Here is a 23,340-nt window from a genome sequence, read left to right as displayed (position 1 = left end):
TTCAATCAAAACTATGTATCAGTAATATAAATATTTCTCGAAAATTGTTTGGATCCAAGCAATATTGAACTCTGGTCTCGTTCAACCAAACGCTCGGCTGACACCGTACATCTCCAACAAGGATTTACGGAGACAGCCGAGCGTCGAGTTGAACGAGACTATATTTAACTCTGGGGTAGGAATATATACGACTACAAAAAATATTTAAATTGTTCGCACCATTTAAAATCTGACTATTTTTCAAAGTATTCATAAATACGTTTCCTTAAAAAACAATGCTTTAGCATACATTACATCGCATTTATCAATTATTTTCAAGAACTTAGTCTTATCAGCAGCAATGATTTGTGCTGAGGTCCAAATAGCTGCAATAATGTAGCCCTCTCCGATTTTTTATATCTGACGTTTACTGGAGAGGGCTACAATTCCACAGGATCTCCGTAATGGTGCAAAATTAAGTTTTTAATGCGGCTGACTTCGGTCTGAAAAGATCGATTTTATATTTGTCTTCCTTGAGATAAAATTATTTTTTAACTCAGGTTGAACAAATTAATCGTATATAAATCAAAACCAGATAAAACACATCAGCATGTTTACCAGTCGTCTTTTTCAGCAGCCATGACAGTTCTCGCGTGATTTAATGGGATGTACGCTTGGAGTTTTGATGGGCTTGATAACGTTAATGTCAGTGTAAACTAGAACTGTCCTAATGGGACTAATACCCCCGCAAGACTAATTTCAAATGGGACAAATAATTGAATTGAATAATAAAGGTTTGGAACACATACATGTGTACCAAAAAAAAATTCTAAAATTGTAAAAAAAAAAAAAAAATTAGTTAACAAAGAAAAATTAAATTCAAAAATGTCAGAATTTCACTGTAAATACATATCTATAACAGTAATACATTTACAAATGTATGTTTCTGATGATATATTTTTTTAAAAATTTAATTGATTTAAAGAAAAACCAACAAAATGACAATAACCCCTTCCTTTGCAGTAAATGGAAATACCGGTAGCCAAGCAATGCTCTTCTGTTGATAAAACTTTCAATATCTTTCTAATAAGAGTCTTGACAGATGCAATTAGTTGTTTTCTTTGATGAGCTTGTTAAATTTAATAAACTCCCAAAACATTACCATAATTACCATACTATGTAAAAATATGTATAAAAGAAAATTTAATGTTACAAACAATTTTAAAATTGCCTAAACACTACAATCATATCAGTAATTTTGAATTTCATTTAAATTAATGCCCAATAGGGTCACTTCATCAATTTACTTGACAAATAAATTTAAACAACCTCTTAAAATAGTTTAACTTCTTTATTAATAATGATATTAATAATATTTATTTCCTTATAATGATAGAACTTTTTGGTTTACATGAAACAGTTTTAAAATAGCCCAAAAACCATCACCCATTTTACAGATTATCAATTTCCCCTAAACACATGCTCCATCTGAACCATGGCTAAGATAATGGCTCCCTTGGGACAAATGAATTCAGCCACACTTGTCTTTGATGTTCTTATTAGCTCCTAAGAATTTATCATTGACAAACAAAAACTTTGCATTGTTAGTTGATAGAATACTTATAAAAAATATTTTTTTTTATTAATTAAGACATAAAGACAAAAAACCTCCATTTGGATGTATTAATATAAATATATTTTAGAGTGTTTTAATACTATTCATTAATTAATAAAATCTGTAAGGATTACCTTCCTTACTTTTCAACATTAGTGTACAATATATAGGATAAGGAAAATAAAGACTGTCATAAAATCATTAAATCTTGTCTGATCTTACAAAAAATTGCAGGTGCACATCTTCAGATGGTGTTCAACATATGTACAAATTTTCAAACTGTTCCATGCAGTAATAAAAAATTCTATAGGGGGGACAAAGTTGCGTCTACAGACTAACGGACAGACAGACGGGCAAGGTGAAACCAATATACCCCCCTAAACTTCGTTTGCGGGGGTATAATTAGCAATAGCAGTGGACAGTGTAGTAGAAATGTAGCAGTAGATAACGAATCGATTTGGATTTATACATACATGATGTTCTTACGTGAATTATTTCTTGTGTGAATTGTGTGGATTGTTTTTATGTGATGTGTAGACTTTGTGCGTAGATATGTAATAAATTAGTAAACTCTTTCAATGACTTTTCCATACAAGGACTTCATACATTCATTTTGACCAAAGTAAAATGAGTTGTAACTCCGAAATGTTCAGTTCGCACGCTCGGCGGAGAACTGCGCTACATCTTGTATTCCTTCTTTGTTGAAATATTCACTTTTGTCCAAAATTCATTTACCGCTTGCCGACTTCATTAGCCTTTTAAAAAGCTTACCTTGTTTGCATACAACAAATCAAAGTACTGAAGAACTGACGGGAGTTGATTTTGTCGATGTTTATTGATTTTAAAATCAATGATGTTATTTTTCATGACAAGTACATGTAGTTTCTAATTTGAATTACGCACATTTTTATAATATGAATTTTTGGACTTTTTCGACAAGAATGTCGAGAAACCCCATATGAATTATGTTAAATAATATTTAAAGATAATATTTATTCAATCAAAAATATGTATCAGTAATAGAAATATTTCTCGAAAATTGTATGAATCCAAGCAATATTGAACTCTGGTCTCGTTCAACTAAACGCTCGGCTGACACCGTAAATCTCCAACAAGGATTTACGGAGACAGCCGAGCGTCGAGTTGAACGAGACTATATTTAACTCTGGGGTAGGAATATATACGACTACAAAAAATATTTAAATTGTTCGCACCATTTAAAATCAGACTATTCTCAAGGTATTCATAAATACGTTTCCTTAAAAAAACAATGCTTTAGCATACATTACATCGCAATTATCAATTATTTTCAAGAACTAAGTCTTATCAGCAGCAATGATTTGTGCTGAAGTCGAAACACTGTTTCACTTTCGGATTGTCTGAGTAACTGCATAGAAGAGTTGATTAAAATTAACTTTCAAAAAGTACTTAGTCTAGATGAAAATGTAACGTACTCAGTTTTGTGGTATTTATACAGTGTTATGAAGAGATTGTAACTTTCACCCTATGAAAATACTTTGTCGTAAATTCTCATGACAAATAACTTGAGGTCGAGCTATCAAATCATACTTTAATTAGTGGAAGGTAGGTCATTCTTAAACTAATTCGCAGATAAGAGGAAATTAATTTTTTATTTGTTACTCTATTTTACGTATTTAATTACATTATGTTTCATTAGCAGATGCTCTGGAAAATATCTTCTCACGATACTTGTAATACATATATGCAAGTTAACTTATATGTGCAGTATATATTTAAATTATATCAGATCCTTTCCCCCTTGGTGCCCCGATAAAAAAGGGGAAAAAGACTTCAATACAACACAGATGTAGTAGGTTATTTCGAAGTCATTGTCTGTTTTCCTCAAATTATGTATTACAAGGAAATACATAAAACATTGGTGCACGCACCAAATTTATGGGACGTACAAAATTGCAAGAGTAGTATTGCTTCTATCGAGTAAGGTTTCTAAAAACTATGATTAGACAATATTAAGTATCCATTAACGCATAAACCTAATTATGTCCAAATGAACTATGAATGTTAGAACTTCGATGAATATTTATCAAGATATTCAGCAAACAGTATTTTCTTGTGTGCAGAAAACTTTGAACCTTTCACCTCAAAATCACTAGATCAGTTCTAAAGGGGCTACCTTAAACATTGCTTAACCTAACTTCAAACCATCTTCCTATGTGTCTTTGACCTTTAATCCCAACGCAGCAAGCTAAGGGTCATGCAGATATCAAAGTTAACTTAGTTATAAAATGATCAATTCATTTTGAATATATGAAAACTTTATTGACACAACAAGTTTTGAAAGAATTGACTCGTTGTAACGACTAGAACAAAGAATATCATGTTTTGAGAGCTATATTGAACTAAAATAATACAGCTTGTAAATATGTTCTATCGAGTGCTAAAGCTACAGTTTGTATAATGCTGCTTAAGTTAACAAAATCAACAACCTTAAATGATGACTACTGATACTACGTAATTCTATAGCATTGAAAATTACAAAAAAAGTAAAACAAAAGCAAAAAAACCAAAAAAACTAACATTACAACATTATTGCTTACTACAATACAACTGTCAGAGGTTAAACAACTCTGAGATGTTAAAAAAAGTGTATATCTCACACAAATATAATGTTGGAAACATTTTCAAATGGACACCTACACAAGACATGCTCTCACTTTAAAAGTCAACATCCTTTGTAATTTCTTGTAAATTGTCTCTTTAAATACAGCGCCTATTTCATCTTGCATCAATTCACGTCTGAACATATACTTCTATAGCTAGTGAAACTATTAAACAAAAAATCTACAGAAAAAAACCAGCTATATAAAAAAATCTGAAATAAAAAAAATCTGAAAAAACTAACATTGCTCTCTACAACTGTGAGATTATTTTGCTGTAATGTAACCTTTCAGAAAAACCTAACATTGCTATCTACAACTGTGAGATGTTGTAAAATGAGTTTTTCGCTGCATCTCGTAGTTGGTTATATTTTGTATAGCTAAAACTCCCATGCTTATCTATGGAAAGTCTGTCAATATTTTCCTTTGTGCAGTCTCTTAATTTCTCTGTTTCCTTTTCACTTGGCAGTCTAACTGGTCTTCTTAAATCAGACTCCCTTTTTCTACTGATTCATCAGCACTAGCAAAAAAGGAAGGCCATATCAGATGTAAACGGGAGATAAATTTGCCATTTCTTCTGCTCTTTCGTCCTCTGTCCTCATTAGGTAATTTGCTCCCATAACCTTGCAAACATCACTTTTAAGATAACGCAGGAAAACTTTCAGGGCCATATTAATTTTGCAAAAATTTAATTTCATATTCCATGCTTTCCATTATTTTACTTTGAGCGGAAACTGATTTCTGATAAACTAGCAAAGTGCTTGCGAATAACTGACGTCATATCAAGAGTTTGTTTTTACACAGCAGCTGGACTCAGTGGGCTATAATTAACAAATGCAGAAAAACATACCAGTATTTAATAAAAAAAAAATTATTAAAGAAATTTAAAGGATATGTGAAGTTAAAAGTTGTCACAAATTCTTGAATATGTTATGCCACAGATTGACATCCATTAAAACTTTGTTGATGATAAAGAATCAAATTATATAAAAAATAGTATGATAATAACTTAGTTCGCACTTGGGACCCTTCAGTTAAATAAACCAACGCACCGCCGACAGAGCTAAAGGATTAACCCTAGTGCAAGTAGAAGCCTGTCAGTACTGAGCCTTATATACACAGTATTAAACTCTTCCCCTTTTCTTTTGAGATTTCTATCCCTAAAAAATCTCGCATGAGACACTAAACTAATCCACGTTGGTATTTTGTTGGGCGCCAATGTAATAGAACAGGAGGAATGAACAACTTGGCTCGAAATTGGGACCATTTAGCTATAAAACCAACGCTCTACCGACTGAGCTAAAAAGTTAACACACTAGGTACATGATTATATCAAACTTTATAACTGTAAATAGAGATAGTGGAGGTTTATTGTTCTCATAAAATTAATGAATAACAAACTAGCATGATCAAAAAATGAATAACAAACTAGCATGATCAAAAAATACCTTCCAAATGATTCAAAAATTTTCCAACTTGTGTAATTGTTTTTCATTGCCAGGGGGCATTGGGGATACATCTAACAGAACATATGAGGTTGCAACATGGTGCATCATATATGTTGCACTTGTGTTGCGCTCCAATCCTGATTTTCTGCATAAATTATTTACAACAATCCACCCTGAATCATGTTTTTTTTTTAAGTTTTATGTTTGAAGGAGCATAAGAATTATTTTTTTATTAATTTCTGCTACTCTGCGTATTTCGTAATCGTTGAAAAATTTCATTGCTTGTCAGCATTCCTTTGGTATGAGAAGTGGCACTATAGCTTGGTTACCTTTAAAGCATGCATGTAAGCAATTTGCTTTCACACAAAAGCTTTTTTTACGTCATCTTCAACATGCTTCACTCTTGCTTCATCTAACAATGCACTTTGAAGGGCATCTTCCTAATCTTTGACTGTCATTCTGCTTGGCTTACCTCCTCGCCTGGCATTTAACAGTGTTAATCTACAAACAGCAAAATCACGTAGCTGGTTATTTTTTTTTACAGCCAAAATTTTCATGCATATCTATGGAAAGTCTGACAATGTTTTCCTTTCTGCAATCTCTTGATTTCGCTATACTTGGCAGTCTAACTGGTCTTCTTAAATCAGACTCAGTCTCTTTTTTACTTCTAAAACATCAGCACTAGCAAAAACTGAAGGCCAAACCAGCTGTAAAACATTTGTAAACGAGAGATGAATTATGCAATTTCCTCTGCGTTTTTGTTCTCTTTCATCATTAGGTAATCTGTACTCATAACCTCACTTAGATATAACGCAGAGATGCTGCATCCAGGAATAAATTTTGATGTTACTAATGCATTTCAATGACAACTAAATTAATAACCAGCATGAACAAATACACTGTGCTGTTGGTTTTGAATTTAAACAGTATCATGATTAACAAACATCAAGTTTTGCTAGGAAAGTTTTTACAGTCAGCAAGTTTGATTCTTAAGACATTGCATATATATTGAGTAGTTGGTACATATGCAGAACTTGGACAACACCAAAGTGATCTACAGCAGGATTACTTTAAGTTTAGTACTTTATTTTCAGTCTTTATATGCTGCTGAACCAAATTCCAAACATAATATTTAACCAACTGCCATCTTCTCTCTGAAATTAACTTTCGGATGCCCTCACATTTTCTCCCTTTTAATAAAATATCGTTTTTACTAGGTGGACACTTTGAAATAAATGTACTTTGGAATTTCTGCGCAGCAGTTGACGGTCTTCTTCTGCCCAAGGGTGCCGGATTCTTTTTTTCATTTATATTTTGCAATAGTCCCCGTCTTTTGATGGTCGTCCGACATTTAAGCTTCAACCAATTGAACAAAATCCATGAATTACATCTGTCAACACTAGTAATCACCCTTCATCCTGCCCATACAGCATTAAATATGAAATAAATGGTAAAAGGGAGACGAGAAGTTAACATTTTTATCAATAGTCATACTTCAGGTTCAACCATTCTAAAGGCGTCGATTTTGAATTAGATCAACATACAAGTAAAAACCATGATGTGGATAATACTGGCATCCAAATTGTTTCATATCTTGTTTCTATTTGGATTTATATTTGTAGCAAATCGAACATAGAAGAGAATTGGTGTTAACAACCTGTATTAAACAGAGGTCTCCCTGCTGGTGATTTGATGCTGTCGGCTGCCTTTTTCTGTTACGGTAAAAAAAAATTGGAAAAATGGTACTTTGCGCCATTTTTTCCCCACAAATTTGGCTTCCCTGGACAGTCTATCTTTAAAAGACTTCAGAAAGGATACTAGGTATCTGCTGTGGGTGAGTACTGGAAATCACAACAAACAAGGATTGTAAATGAGATTATTGAGGCTATTGTGAAGCTATTGAAACTATTGTGTGAGGGGACATTCGGGCTTGACTTAAAAATAATACGTGCAAACTCTCTTCGTATCTCTTTTACTCAAAATTGAAGTAAGTTGGTGTTTTGTTCATCTAAGAGCTCCGTTTGGTAAATTGTACAGCCAATCTAAGTATTCTTGTGGTCTAGGTACAAAAATAGGATCTGAGGCTACATAGGGGTTTAATCTAAATGGATATGTGGAGACTATTCTCGTAACTTTTTTTACTTAACGAAATCAATGTGAATTGAATGTTTTTAATCTTAGAGTGCTATTTAATAACTAGCCCCGACCAATCTCAGCATTTCCATTGTACTTTAAAAACTTTTAATTGTTTGGACGTTTTATGAATTCCTTCTAAAGTTCCCTGACATGCTTTAAATATGGTTCTCTTAAAAGCTTGCCAAAGGAAGGCTGTTTAAGTTTCGACACAGGGAGTACCATGCAGCCTTACGAAAACATCAAACTTTTATTCTATTTTCCAAATTCTTAAATGCCAAAAAAGTAATAAGACGTATCTTGATGTATTAATTCACATTTTAGTCATAATAAACACTTTACAATGACAAAGATAAACTGGATAAATTTATAACAATTTGATTTAAAATTGTCCTGTTAATTACCTTATAATTACTTCTGATTGGCTTTCTTAAGAGCTTCATTAAAATATCAGGGTTACTTTAGACTCATCGAATGGTTTAAAAACTCCCTCATGATCTTTTTCTGTGTTGTCACATCATTTAACTCATCACACACTGCATTTTTAATATTTATGTATTTGACGCCATTCCTCTAATTTGTAAATTTTATAGACCAATGAAGTGATATAGTTTTTTGTCTATTACTTTTGCATCTTTTTGGCATGGTAAAGTGTATTCAAGTTTCATTTAGTTTTCGCAGTATAGAAACATGGGCTGTCCACCAATAAAAATGGTTGCCTCAATGGAAACTTACTGAAACTTGAAGTTTTTGTATAGTGTTAACATCCATAAATTGTTTGGATACAAATGGTTTATAAAGGGTTTCCGCAATTGCAACCTACTGAAACCCTATTTTTACAACCAAGAAACTCTGCTGACTATATGAGCTAAGGATTGGATACGATATTCGAAATGGCAGCTTGGTATCTAAATTCCTTTAACCCTTCTTGAACAAATTTCCAAATTACAATTCAGTGAATATCAACATTTCATTGAATACTTGATTTCTTTTTCAAAAGCTTCCTGCTGTAAGCGATTATTTCTGTCACACCATCATTAAGTTCGGCGTCTGATGGAACGTTGAACCAATTCTTCGAACACTAACTTTATACATAGTCTGAAAAACCAATTTCAAACAGGTCCAAATTAATTCTAAATTGTTTCCGATAATGTATAAAATACAGCCAAGATAAAATAATAGAGAGACATTCATATGGCAATTCTCTTATCGTGGACTTTTATTTAAAATATTACAAAAAATGTACAACAAAAAAACAACAAAAATATTAATCGCGGTATTAAAACAAGGCCAGACTCTAGTTATTCAGAAAACACAACACAGACGCAGAAAAAAAAAACCAGAAAATTAAAAAACTGCGTTTACAAAGCCGCAACTTTGACGTCGTTTTCTGAGCATTATGACGTCAAAAGAGAAGGGCCCTTTTCTCATGACGGCAGTCATATGTAAATGTAGCAATTTATAATTTGCCTAACTAAATTCATTATGAAGCGGAACTACAATCATTTCCCTTTAAATATTTTTATTCGAAATTTTTTGTGACAGCAGCATGCATATGAATGTGCCATTCTGCCATACATAACTTGATTGCTACATGTACCAGCGTTCGTTGAAAACCAATCTTTTCGTTAAGAACATGCATAGTTTGTATCTATCAGATACTGCATATTAATGCCAACGATTTTTCAGCACTACCCGTAAGTAACATATGTTAAAATTGTATGTTGTAGAAAAAGTTGATTTATACAAAAGTAACACTGGACAACTTTAGAAATTTAAACTCAATCAAAATATTGACATTTCATGTGCCAGAAAACGGCGAGACTAAAAAAGTATTTTAATTTCTTGTTTAAACAATGGCCCAGTGGCGGCAGGAAATTTAAGTTGTCTTTATTATATAATGAAACATTTATTTAATGCACAAAACAGCTTATTTCGTCCCTAGGCAAGTGTGCAACCGAATTTTTAAAAGAAATTCACACACTGTCGTAATATTTCATCTTTTTATTCCCCTTCCATGTTTTCTTTCCTTGAAACGAATCTCATCAACGCCTGTTTGATATGAAACTTGCAAATATCTATATGTAAAAATAACAACACGAGTGAAGATAGTGAAACGCTTTATATAAATGTTTCAACTCCCGCTGAATAATTTAAAACAGTTTTTTTTAGAGTTTTTTGATACATAAAAAATTTCGTCAAAGAGGAAAATGATTTAGAAGGTTGAAAAGGTTTATAAAAATAAAATTACATTGAATACAGTTAAAACTTTCCAAAATGATACACAGTACCTGGAGACATTTTTCGTAAGGCATTGCTCCTTGCGATGTCACAATCACTGACAATAAGGGGCGGGTTCCACTGCGGATCTCATGATTTAAGAATAGTAAGGCCATCGAAAATCGGTTTCCTCTTCTGTTATAATGATATCGATGGGAATATAACCAACGCTCATACAAAGGAAGTTTATATTTCGATGTGTTAAAAGGACTGTCGATGTCAAAACATACCCCAAAAGTTGATAGTATCTTTTTCTGCCATTCTGTCTGTATTACAGCCATTCTGTCTGTATTACAATCAGAAACTTTAATCTTTTTCTTCGCTACAAAACACCATTTGTTAATTATTATCTTTAGGTATTTTTGTAGTTTTGACTAATTTTTTTTTTTAAAGAAAATGTCGTAGTTAGATTTTGAGTTTTTTCATTGTCATTTGCTTACATGCCGTTAATTTTTTTTTCATAAAAATGTCTTAAGGTGTTTTAATACATTTTTGACTTTAATTTTTTTTTTGTTGATTTTTTTTTTAAAGAAAATGTCTTAGTTAGATTGTGAGTTTTTCATTGTCATTTGCTTACATGCTGTTAATTTTTTTTCATAAAAATGTCTTAAGGTGTTTTAATACATTTTTGACTGTAATTTTTTTTGTTGATTTTTTTTGAAAGAAAATGTCTTAGATTGTGAGTTTTTCATTGTCATTTGCTTACATGCTGTTAATTTTTCTTTAAATAAAAATGTTTTAAGGTGTTTTTATATATTTTTGACTGTAAACATTTTTTTTAAAGAAAATGTCTCAGATAGAGTGTGAGTTTTTCATTGTCATTTGTTTACATGCTGTTAAATACTATAATTAAAAACAAGTGTTCTTATGAATGTTGTTGTTGTTATTTATGAATATATATATTTTAATGTGACAAAAAGATGGGGTTTCTACAACATGAAATTGATGTTTTTTAAAAATGTAATTTGAAGGTATGGCACAAGACAGTTTACTGAAAGAAATCCTTGACACATTGGAGGATCCGGACACCGTGCAGTTATTTGCAACAGCCAATGGTTTAGTCGGTGATGCCGAGGTCGAGAACCGATTAAGGGAACTCCAATGAGATAAGCACATTGACAATTTATGGCAGGAGGTTCTCTCTGATATTGAGTCTCCTCCTAAAAAAAAGTGTCATTCTCTCAATGATGGCAATCAACCTTCTACAAGTAGGCAGGTGGGGGGCGGTGGGGAAAGTTCTGATTCTAAGAACACATTAACAAAACCTTACTATATATGGAAGAGAGATACCAGGACCTTCAAGAAAAATCTAGCCCGTGACACGACCTTCAAGGTCAAGTTCAATGATCAGTGGAGGGGAGATAAATTGTTAGATATACCAACAAAATTGCACGAGATGTTCGACGACCTGTTGTTGGAGGCCAGGGGTCACGATGCTGATCTTGGAAGGGTGGTACTGAGTCATCCAAGTTTAAACAATCCGATCGTTGTACCCCTCCAGTCCTGGGAAAATCTGAATGCAGATGTTGTCATGTCCGAAATTACCAAGGTACTCAATTCGAATGAAAGCTTGCCTGTGGACGAAAATCTGTTGGTCACCATTGGGTCTATCGATTTGCCGATAGGGGGAGGTAACCCTAGAAAATTACCTATCGCGTCTCTATTCGGTCCCAAAAATAGCTTGCAGAGAAAGAGATCACTTTTTCATGTTGAGAATGATAACAATCTATGTATGGCAATTTCCATTGGTCTCTGTTTTTTAAAAACATGCAAGAAAGTAGATTCTGATGTGTGGAAAGATTTAGTCAGGGAAGATTCCGGAACTATGCTGGACCATGTCATCAAACATCACACTGTTACTCAGTCTTACTATGACAATATCTTAAAAACACAGAGAAAAAAAAAAGCAAACCGAATTGGCAATGTGGCTATGTGCAAGAGCTGGCGTGCCCAATGACAGATACTTAGGTTTGAACGATATCGAACCGTTCGAAGCCTTACTTGATGTTTGTATTAACGTTGTGTCCTCTAGAGTAGGGAACAAATTCGTCAGGGTGACAGAGGACCAGGAAAAGCCGCGTCTGTATTGATATCACGTGGACACGGAAACTGAAAAACACTGGCATGGGATTGCCAGTATACAGGGATTTTTTAAGACCTCGTATTTTTGCCATACTTGTTTAAAACCTTACAAAGATAAATCCAAACACACGTGTGCCACCTCGTGTGAAATTTGTTTGCATGACCACTGCCCAGAAACGGAGTTTCAAATCGGTTGTCGAACTTGTGGACGGATCTGTCGCTCAAAGGCATGTTTTGAAAGACATAGAAAACAAAGAGTCGTCAAAAAACAGAGTTACCCCCCTCCCTGTGATTTGTTTCATCAATGTAAAAAATGTAGGGTCGTTCTACAATGCTGCAAACGCTCTCCAGACTTACACGTTTGTCAAGAATGGCAGTGCCCTAACTGTCTGGAGTATCAGATTGGAGAACATCATTGTTTTCAAAAAACGTATGGGTCTAATTTAGAAAAGAGAAACAAGAAATTTATTTTCTACGATTTTGAGACGCGTCAAGATGACATCTTTCAGTGTGAGCAAGGATATCGACCGTCTCGTATCAGATGTGAGCAATGTGTCAAAAAACAACGCCAATGCCTAGACTGTAGACTCTGTAAGAATTGTCGTGATCCGTCCTGCGGTCTACAACAGCATAAAGTCAACTTTGCTGTGCTACAGACCTCCTGTCACATGTGCGAAAAAGAGGAACTAGTGGACGATGCCACCTGTAGTTGCTGTGGAACACGATGTTTTAAATGTTCCAGAACCTATAAAGGTGAATACGTGAACCCTCCCTGTCCCGATACGTGTGGAAAAAGAGAAGTTGTGTGTTCGGGTGATGATGCTGCCGAACGCTTTTGTTACTTTGTCACCAGCAAACACTGTAAAGATTCAATCTTAATTGCTCATAATGCAAAAAGTTTCGATTTATAACCCGTTTTAGAAGTGCTCATCGATCGTCACTCCATTCGACCTAGCCAGATTATTTACAATGGTTCAAAAATCATGTATATGCACATTGCCCAGAAATTAAATTTGACTTTTGTGGATTCCCTCAATTTCCTACCCATGAAGCTAGCCAAAATACCCGATGCTTTCGGTCTGCAAGAACTCTGCAAGGGATATTTTCCCCATTTGTTTAATACCAAAGCCAACCAAAACTACGTGGGACCGTATCCAGGATTAAAGTATTACGGATACGACTTCATGTCGGCCGGGGATCGGAAAAAGCTTGCAGAATGGCATGCAACGAAACGAGACGAAACCTTTAACTTTCGAGAAGAAATGTTGCAATACTGTCGGTCAGATGTGGATATATTACGGCGGGGATGTTTAGAATTTAGAAATTTGATGATCAATGTGACAACTATCAATAGGACGATAGGAATACCATCAAACACCCATCTACCAATCAGACCATGAAAGAATTGTACGATATGACAATAAACAGAGAAAAGGAACTGAAAGAGCTTGGATACAAATTGGTCATTGTATGGGAGCATCAATTTAAATTTCAATTGGAGAAGAATGCAGCATTGCAACAATTCGTATCTACCCTAGATCTTCAAGACAGACTCGACCCACGTGACAGTTTTTTTGGTGGCAGAACCAATGCCATTAAACTACATTACAAAGCCTCAGAAGAAACCATACAGTATTACGATTTTACCGGTCTTTATCCCTGGACCAACAAATACTGTCGCTATCCCGTTGGCCATCCGACCATCATCACGGACGATTTTCAGGGTTTGTCGCAATATTTTGGACTTGCTAAAATAAAAATTCTGCCCCCTAGACAACTTTATCATCCCGTGCTTCCATACAATTCGAATGGAAAATTAAAGTTTCCACTGTGTCGCACATGTGCGGACAGTGAAAATCAAAGCGAATGTACATGTTCTTTAGAAAAAAGAGCTATCACGGGCACGTGGTGTATTCCCGAAATTCAAATGGCAACGTCCAAAGGATACAAAATCTTAAAAATCTATGAAGTTTATCATTTTGCAGAGTCTTCCAAATACGATTTCGAGTCGTGTGAGGGGGGATTGTTCGCTCAATATGTGAACATGTTTTTAAAAATTAATCAAGAGGCTTCTGGATTTCCGGTAGGATGCGATACGGAAGAGGGCAAAAGAAAATACATAGCGGAATACAAAGAAAAAGAGGGCATCAAATTAGAGTATGATAAAATTAAAAAAAATCCCGGTTTGCGATGTTTAGCAAAACTTTGCTTGAATAGTTTTTGGGGGAAATTTGGTCAGAGGTTGGGCATGCAACAGTCTGTTTTCTTTCACGAATCAGGAGCCGAAAATTTTTTTCAAATGCTCTCAGATCCCACTAAAGTGCCTCACAATTTTCACATTGTTTCGACGAACATACTTCAATTAGAATGGAGTAACAACCCCTTATTTGCGTCATTTGACAACCAACATTTACTTGGCCTCGTTTACGACCATGTGGGCTCGGCTGAAATTGTATAGGGTTCTCGACAAATTAAACGAGAAAGTACTCTATTTCGATACAGACAGTGTCATCTTCAAGACAAAAAGGTCGGACGACTTGAATTATCTCCCCATAGGTAATTACCTTGGAGAATTGACCAATGAAATCTCCCCGGAAGACGGGTACATTGTCGAATTCGTTTCGGGGGGTCCTAAAAATTACGCTTACCGTACATTGTCAGGTAAAGAGGAATGTAAAGTTAGGGGTTTTACACTGAACTGGGCAAACTCAAAACTTATCAATTTCCATGCTATTAAGTCGATGATCTGTACCTCACATGACCGACAAATCGAAATTGTCAACCCTTGTAAAATATCTCGAGACAGTAGAAAGAGAAAATTGTTAAACAGGGTTGAAACTAAAAATTATAAAATGGTTTATACCAAACGGCGAATTCTTCCTAATTTAGACATGTTGCCATTTGGATTCTGAATGTAAGAAAAACCAGAATGTTTTATATGTCAATGTTTTACTGAATACACACACAAATAAAATGATCAAGACACTAGTATTTGTTGTTATTACATTGTTAAATCTATAAATGTAAGACGATTGAAGTATACATGGAGAGAATTGTTACTGATAACAAATCTGTAATATGTATTTTTGTTGTTGTTGTTGGTAGTTTTTTGTGTTTTAACAAATTCTAGTCATGACAAATGTATGTTTATTATCACTTAGTTGATTGATTATTGTTTTTATTTGATCAATGCATTTGCATAAATATTTTAAAACTTGGATGATGTGTTCCAATTGTAAGTCTGTAGTTAAGGAAGAAATGTTATTTATTTTATCCATTTTCCAAACAATGCAAAATTAACTGTAAAAACAGGAAAAATAATTTTTGGCAAAGTGCCAAAACATACAATTTCTATGTCATAATATTTTTTTTCTCGAATGTTTCTCCATAAATGTTTTCATCATATTAAAGGTTCTATGTTTGACAATTTATTGCTTATAATTCAATTTCTTATATCCATTTTCCAAACAATGCAAAATTAACTGTACATTACAGAAAAAAATACGATTTTTGGCAAAGTGCCAAAACATACAATTTTTATATCATAATATTTTTTTTCTTGAATGTTTCTCCGTAAATGTTTTCATTTATAAAGTCCAATCCACACTTTGCAAAAGTTGTTCCCCTTTGCGGGGTCAACCCAAAGGTCAAAAGGGAAAAAACAACTTTTCCCTTCTTTATGCAACCAAATGTGTGGGCGTCCTGTGAAATAATCTTTTGGAATTTAATTTATTCCTTCCATGTGTGGGTTGCCCCAACTTGGGGCAATCACAATTCACAGAGGAAACCGATTTCTAAAGTCAAATGACGAAGTTACAACCCTCTAAACTACAAAGGCTACTGTGAGAAATATATTGGTTTTTCCCCAAAGATGGCGGCCAAGGGACATAACTTTTGTAAAGTGTGGATTGGTCTATTAAAGGCTCTATGTTTGACAATTTATTGCTAATAATTAAATTTCTTATATCCATTTTCCAAACAATGCAAAATTAACTGTAAATAACAAAAAATACGATTTTTGGCAAAGTGCCAAAACATACAATTTTTATGTCATAATAATTTTTTTCTTGAATGTTTCTCCATAAATGTGTTCATTTATATTAAAGGTTCTATGTTAGACAATTTATTGCTAATAATTAGATTTTTTATATCCATTTTCCAAACAATGCAAATTTAACTGTGAAAAACAGGAAAAATAAAATTTTTGGCAAAGTTCCAAATGGCAATAAATTTGCATAAGAGCCAGGCAAAAAATAATAATCCCATATTTATAAAAACTACAGAAAATGAAAGGTAATTTTATGAAAATTTAAGATTTATTGACATTTGTTGTGGTATTATTTTAGCAATTTAAAAATGTTATGATTAAACACTGGTAAAATTGGCTGATTTTATTTGTGTAATTCAGCTTCATGACACCACTATCAGTTTCCATGGCAACGGAAGTAAGAATTTTGGTTCAAAGGTCAAAATTGTGTAAAATAGTGTAATTGAAGATGACACAATGAAAATCAAGGTAATCTGTGACATTGAGTGGCCAGACCCCTTCTCATTTCCTTGATTCTTACATAGAATTAGTCTTAATATTCTAGTTGTCATTGCCACTACCGGTGACAAATTCATACGGACTGCTCCAAAAGATGTCATTAAACGAACAGATAATAGCAGTGTCAGCAAAAGTTGTAAAAGAAATGGAAAGGCTAGGAGAGGATGCTGTTTTAAGAACATGTTAACCAGTTCTGAAACATATAACATCAGATTTAAAAATTATTTATCACAACACTAGATCCTTACACTGTCAAATGAAAGATGTTGCAAATGACGAAATCCTGAAATCAGGAGACATATTGCTATAACAGAAAGTAGACTGGTACCTAATGATAGGGATGAGGATTTCCTACTCCCTGGTTTCAATATGTATCGATTTGATGCGCACGTAGCAAGTGGAGGACGACCATTTAATGGAATGGTATTGTACTCAAAAAAAGAGTTGCCTAACCCAAGAAAATTTATTCTGTGTGGAGTAGAGACTGTGATTGCATCCATTGATTACCGAGATGCATCAGTGAATCTTCTGTTTATCTATTGTCCCATAATAAATATGGCAAGCATAAGTAATTTTGCAAGTTTTTGAGGTTTATTCATCAGTTAACAGAGACAGATATCCCCCTTGTGGTCATGGGAGACACAAATATTGACTTCTTTTCTCAGAGAGATCTCAGTTCATATCTGGAAAGATTGAATGTAAGAAAAATAATGCACAGTTCTACAAGAGACTATGGAAGTTGCTTAGATCATGTTTATACAACATACATGTCAAATTCAGATATTTCATATTATTCATATCATAAACCAATCATTTTATATTCGCCCCTGTAAAAGTAGTAATTCCCACAAATCAGATTACATTCATAGTACCGTTGAAATTGTTGTATTTAAAAAAATGGGTTTTCTGAAGTTGATGTGCTATGTATATAAATTCATTATTTTCAAAACATTGATTCAGAAAACGCTTTTGCTAACTTTGGAGGTCATATTTTACTGAACAAATATAATAATGGGGAAATTCTAAGTACAACTATTTCTTTTGTCAAAATCAACACTTTTTTAGTTAAAAGCAACCTCAGTAGAATTACGATTAACACTCAACATTCCAAATATCATCATACAAGCTCATTGTGATGTTTACATGCTTTATTACATGAGTCCTTAAATGTTAGGGGGAAAAAACTCAAATTCATGAATTAATACTATTAACACGTCGTGATTGATTGATTTCTTATGTTACTGTCTCATTTTTCTTTCATAATTTCGAATCAAATATAGTAAAGTTGGTTTTGTGATATTAAGAGAATCATTATGACTAAATATTTTTTATTTAGTCATGTTTGTCTACATCGTATGCTCATATCGGCTTTTTCATTCCCTATGAACTCGCCCAGTCACGTGACTTTCTAGACTCATCAGATATAATAGAATAATCATATTGAGGTATAATACATGTAATAAATAATCATATTGAGGTATAATACATGTAATAAATGCTGCTGCATCTCTGTGTCTTCTTGGATGGCATGTTCTCTCGCTTTCAACTGTGTCAACTATACTATAAAAGCGTCAAAAATGGGCGGTATATGCCCCCTCTGACTCGCACGAGCACTCCTACCATAGAACGCACAATCGCACGTCCGATCGCATTGGCGCACGTTCAATCCAATCGTCCGATCACCTGGTCTCTCACGCGATCCTATCTTATTATCCTTAATGAGTCGCTTTAGACGCAAGATATATCGCAAGACATAATGCGTTTACAACGCACAACGCTTGCTTAGATCTTGCGAATTACGTACGAAAACTTTTTTAAATGCGATTATGTCGGCAACAGTTTACGATTCATATCTAATTTTTTTTGGTCGCACGAATATTTTGTCGCTTCTGCTCGTGCGCCAATTGTGAAAGAGGCTTAAGGGAAGGGGGTATAACAATTCGGGCCTTGAATAGAATAACTCCATCTAAAGGGTGGAGGTTTTTTCTGAACTGGAAGTATTCCCGTAGGGCAGGGGAGAATTCGTGCCTGGATTCAGGCAAGCCTGATTCGATAAGCTGAAGTAGCTGATGCATGTTGGTATCGCTAGTAGTAGCTATGCGGACCTGTCCCACGTGACTGATTGAATGGATAGAGTTGAGTGTTGTGCTTGCTGCAGCGACTAAGTTGTCTTCCATATTGTCGGGGTCATCGTCAGAACCTATACTAGCAAGAAAATGAGATTTTAGAAGGGCATGGCTGATAGAGGCTATGTCATCAGATAGGTGCAGTTGTTCTGGTTTTCCTGCTGGGTGGCGCGAGAGGCAATCAGCTGCAGGTTGCCGCACGCCTGGGATATGAGTGACGCGAAATCGATATAGCAGTGTTTTCTCCTTAGGGTTTCAAAGTCGGGAATTCGGAATATCCTCTAGGGATCTGTCTCAAAGTATTTCTAAAGAGGTTTGTGATCATCAGTGATGATGAGATTGTCTCATCCAAGTATAAAGTATCTGGCCTTATCCAAACCATCTGCAAAAGCCAGGGCATCACCCTCTATGGGTGCATATCTTGATTCAGCTTGATTGATGAATCTACTCCCGACAAGTGTGAATTTCTTGCTTGATGTGCAGCAAAGTTGATCTTGTCCAGGGCATGTGCAGTGCTTTTGAAACAGCCAAAATCCAAAGCCAGTTTATGCCTAGTCTGTGGCAAAAACATAAGACGAGTTCAAGGATCCAGGGTTTTTGTTTTTTTTTTTTTAAAAACGTCATTATTTAACCCCAAGGACTAATAGATTATTTTTAAAAACTTTTTTATAAAACAAAATGACACCCCAAATCCAGCGCCAAGAGTTCGGCCTGCTGGTTTATAGGATGAAAGAGCAGTTGTTAAAAAGTAAAACATGACGGACGGACGGACCAGTGAAACAAAAATATACCCTTTAGAAAGTGCAGGTATAATCATGGAACTGATACTTTATACCTGTATTGATGTAGCTGTATTGTGAAACTTCTAAAACCAATTAGTTTTTGCATCACTGAGTTTTTCATTTCATATATTATTTAAAGTAGATATCTTCAAGTGGCTTTGTTTAACCACAATGAGGTTTATTGATCAAAGTAAATGAAAACGTATTGTCATTGTCACCTTAGCATGTTTTCTGATTATTTATGAAATATTCATTTTAACTTTTCATGCCTACCATTAGTCTACATATCAAGAACGTTTATTAAAAAAAATCAATAGTAATACAAAATCTAACTGGCCCTAATTTTTTTTCTAAAGTGCGCAATTTAAGTTCGTCAAGGTACGAAAAACTACTTTAAAATTGTTCAAGGTACAAAACACTACTTTATTTTACATGAAACCTTATCCTACATGTACATTACAATGCAACTATCTAAAATCTTCAGATATCCGTGGTTTTTATTCAGTATCCTTGTGTCGTGTTATGGCAGCCTTAAAACGGGCTTCTCTCTACTTCAGCATGGGCACAGACTTGACGGGAAAGTAATCCAATCCTACGCAGAAATCAGTTTCCTGGACTGTGTGACTGAATGCCTGGTTACACCGCGGTGTAAATCTGTTAACTATTTCAAAGGGGCCAATTTCTGTGAAAGCAATTATGAAAATAAGACGACAGCAGAGACAAGGTACATGGAGAGTGCTGGTTGGGTATACAGTGAAAAGGAGCACTGGCCAAAGGTAAATGTGTTAGAATCCTTAAAAACAACTATTTATACTATGTCTCAAGATATTTGTGCAGCAAGACACATTTTCTTAGATTATTCGATATTATAAACAAATCAGGGGTAAAAAGATGTTTATTTAATAGTATGAAAATATCCGACGATTTCTCTATTCAAACGCCTTTTCTAGCTTGTAAGTTTTCAACACACGGCTTAATAAATCATAGCAACAGACATGAAATTAGCATGCCGTATTTTAAATAATTGATTTCAATTGCACTTCTTACACAGGTATGTTTATTTTTTATCAAAATCGTCAAAATATGCTGCATGAATATCTTGGGGCAGAACAGGGTTTGATTAGGCATGTGGTGTATGGTCTTTGCCACTTTTTAAAAATCATTTAGATCTTTTGAAATTATTTATTTTCTTGACAAGATAACCCGAAATATATATTAAACATTCAATTGTACAACTGATTTTAAAATCTCCGTTGTGGTTTGAATTGTTTCTTGAAATCTACTGTGTTTGACAAACTGTCAGACAAACATGCTCGCATATATTTTTAATCTAAATCCATTATTGCAATTACCAAATGAGCAAAAACTGGTTATCTGCTTATTGGAAGTGTTTCAGATGTTGATTCAGATTTCACTAGGTGATTATATCTGCCAGAATAAAAAAACTTTACTAAAAAAAAAGTTGCTTTTGAAAATGCATCAAATCAACTGCTCTTAAAAAGACTGGGTCATTCAAAACAGATGATTTACTTTTTGAGTATGACACATATAGGAAGAAAAATACTGAATTTGATCATACTAGAGGCTTAATAATACAATACCTGAAACTTTCTAATTTTAGACTTTGCTGACCGTGTGCTCAGCTTGCGTTCGCCGTTCAGTTATGCGAGTTGCTTTAGACATTGATTTGAGTTTCACGTGATTGCGATATCGTCTACAATTTGTGACAGTGGGATTGACGCCGTAAGAAAAAAACTGGAGTTAATCGATGCCTGTAGTGAGAAATACGAGGGTTGCCGTCGTATGCATCCATAGAGAGTGCATCTTCAAAATACAAATACATTATTTCTTGAAAACATAAGGTTTCACTAAGAGACCGCTTGCTTATGATATATGTCACTCTGCCGTATTTACATTTTCTTGCGCGGCTATGAAGCGGAAGTGAAACTCAATATTTATGTGTTTGCCCAACGAATAATTTTATTTTCTCAGCTTATCAAAACTTAGTTTTTTACGTGATATATATATATATGAAATATGTACAAATCGTGTAAAACTTATTAAACATATGTTTAATATCTTGGGTTTGTGCGGTACCAGGATCCTTTACGTTTTAAATGTTAAGAAAAACGTAGTGTACTCACTTTGTTAGTGAGAGTTTTAAATAGACGATCACAATAGCATAAAAGAAACTATTTGTTTTTGAAAAAGTGAATATTTAGGAATGTCAAAAACAAACAAGATTATTTGGTAAATAAATACACAATGATTTCTGTTTATTTTTCGCGTCGAATGAAAACATAAAAAAAATATGCGACCCGCAAATGCACGTTCTCATAATGAAAATGAAACTTAATAGGCATAAAAGATTTACGAGTCATGGGTTTTTTGCAAATTATAGCGTCACATTTACTTTATATGATTGTATTTACGCAAATCAAAACGAAACAAGCAGCAGCTCCAGGAACTAAGTGTGTAGAAGCTGGCAGTCAAAAAAAGAAAATGATTAATGTACTGCAAGGGTTCATAAAGAAAATTATTTAATCGTGTGATAACAAAATAAAATATCAGTAAAGAGATACACTTTAAATAAAAACGTCTAAACCGATCTAATTATAAAACGTAATATATTAAATGGCTAAACAGTTTGCAAAAAAAATATTTCTAAAAAAAAATGTCGGTATATGGTCGAAATAAATTTCTTTATTATTGCAAATGTTCACTTTAAACAATGCGCACGCCTTATGATTACAAAGACTGATGATTCAAGAGCTGGTTTTATTCTGGTAGGATCTGGCTGGAGCTTGTCTAAACTCAACCTGTCAAATCAGCGAGAAATGTAGACACAAGAGATATTCTGAAGATAAATTCTTTGAATGTGTTTTGTCAGGTAATATTATAATATTCTTTGTCTTAGATACAAATAAAAATCAACACGAGTTGAATAATTTGGCAACTTTTTAACCAAAGAAAGTTGTGTTTTATAAAAGAATTTACTATCCAATACCAAATTTATAAATGCCCATTTTTTTAAAATGTGATCTTTGTTTTATCTTAATATACTTGCAGATATAAAAATTGTTTGATGCGAATTGTTATTTATAATTTATACCAGATAAAGATCATTACAAGAGACTGGAAAGGTTGACGACTACTTAGGATGATCTTTTGTTAAGGAAGCTCTGGTGTATGATAAATTGTTATAATATTCCAAGGGTCAATCTATGATCAATAAGTATTTGAAAAATCATTGTACTTCTGACTCTAGTCTGGGATATTTTATTAACCTTGATATTTATCTACAAAATTTCAACGTTAAAAACTTATCGTTTACGATATACCCCTTTTTTAAGATTGTGGAATACCCGATAAAAAAGGAATAGATTTGAGTAAAGCAAAACGTGAGGACGCCATTGGTATACACAGGAGGATACACGCCTCGTATATTCCCAGTCTGGTTCGGGGCGACTGATCTGCCAGTCAAACGGAGAGTGGAAATACGACATTGTCTGTAAAGAAGGTTAATTATTAATGTTTTATTCTTGTTTTAATTGCATAGTACTTTTTCATAATATCACAAATGCTGAATCACGTTCACGGCGCCAGCAATGTCAACACTTATGCGAAGTGCAATGAATTTTAAATCAAGCATCATGTTTGCAGTTAGTGACTTAACGTAGCTCGCGGGTTTGCTGACGTCACAATAGGAA

General features: G+C 33.9%; 1 protein-coding gene across 2 annotated transcripts in view; it reads left to right on the top strand.

Moving 5' to 3' along the window:
- The first annotated feature begins 20,040 nt into the window (after positions 1-20,040).
- The window catches only part of LOC105342642 (uncharacterized), a 52,070-nt gene continuing 48,770 nt past the window's right edge, over positions 20,041-23,340 (top strand). The window contains exons 1-2 of one of the 2 annotated variants that reach the window (XM_066065192.1): positions 20,041-20,406; positions 22,421-22,520. In XM_066065192.1, the coding sequence (XP_065921264.1) occupies positions 20,080-20,406; positions 22,421-22,520 (427 nt within the window). In that variant the 5' untranslated portion in view covers positions 20,041-20,079. The remainder of the gene's footprint in view (positions 20,407-22,420; positions 22,521-23,340) is intronic. The other variant, XM_066089232.1, reaches the window with a different exon arrangement.

This window comes from Magallana gigas, chromosome 1 (genome assembly GCF_963853765.1).
Source record: "Magallana gigas chromosome 1, xbMagGiga1.1, whole genome shotgun sequence".
NCBI classification, from domain to species: domain Eukaryota; kingdom Metazoa; phylum Mollusca; class Bivalvia; order Ostreida; family Ostreidae; genus Magallana; species Magallana gigas.
Note: the sequence above shows the minus strand (reverse complement) of the source record. Positions and strands in the feature narration are given on the sequence as shown.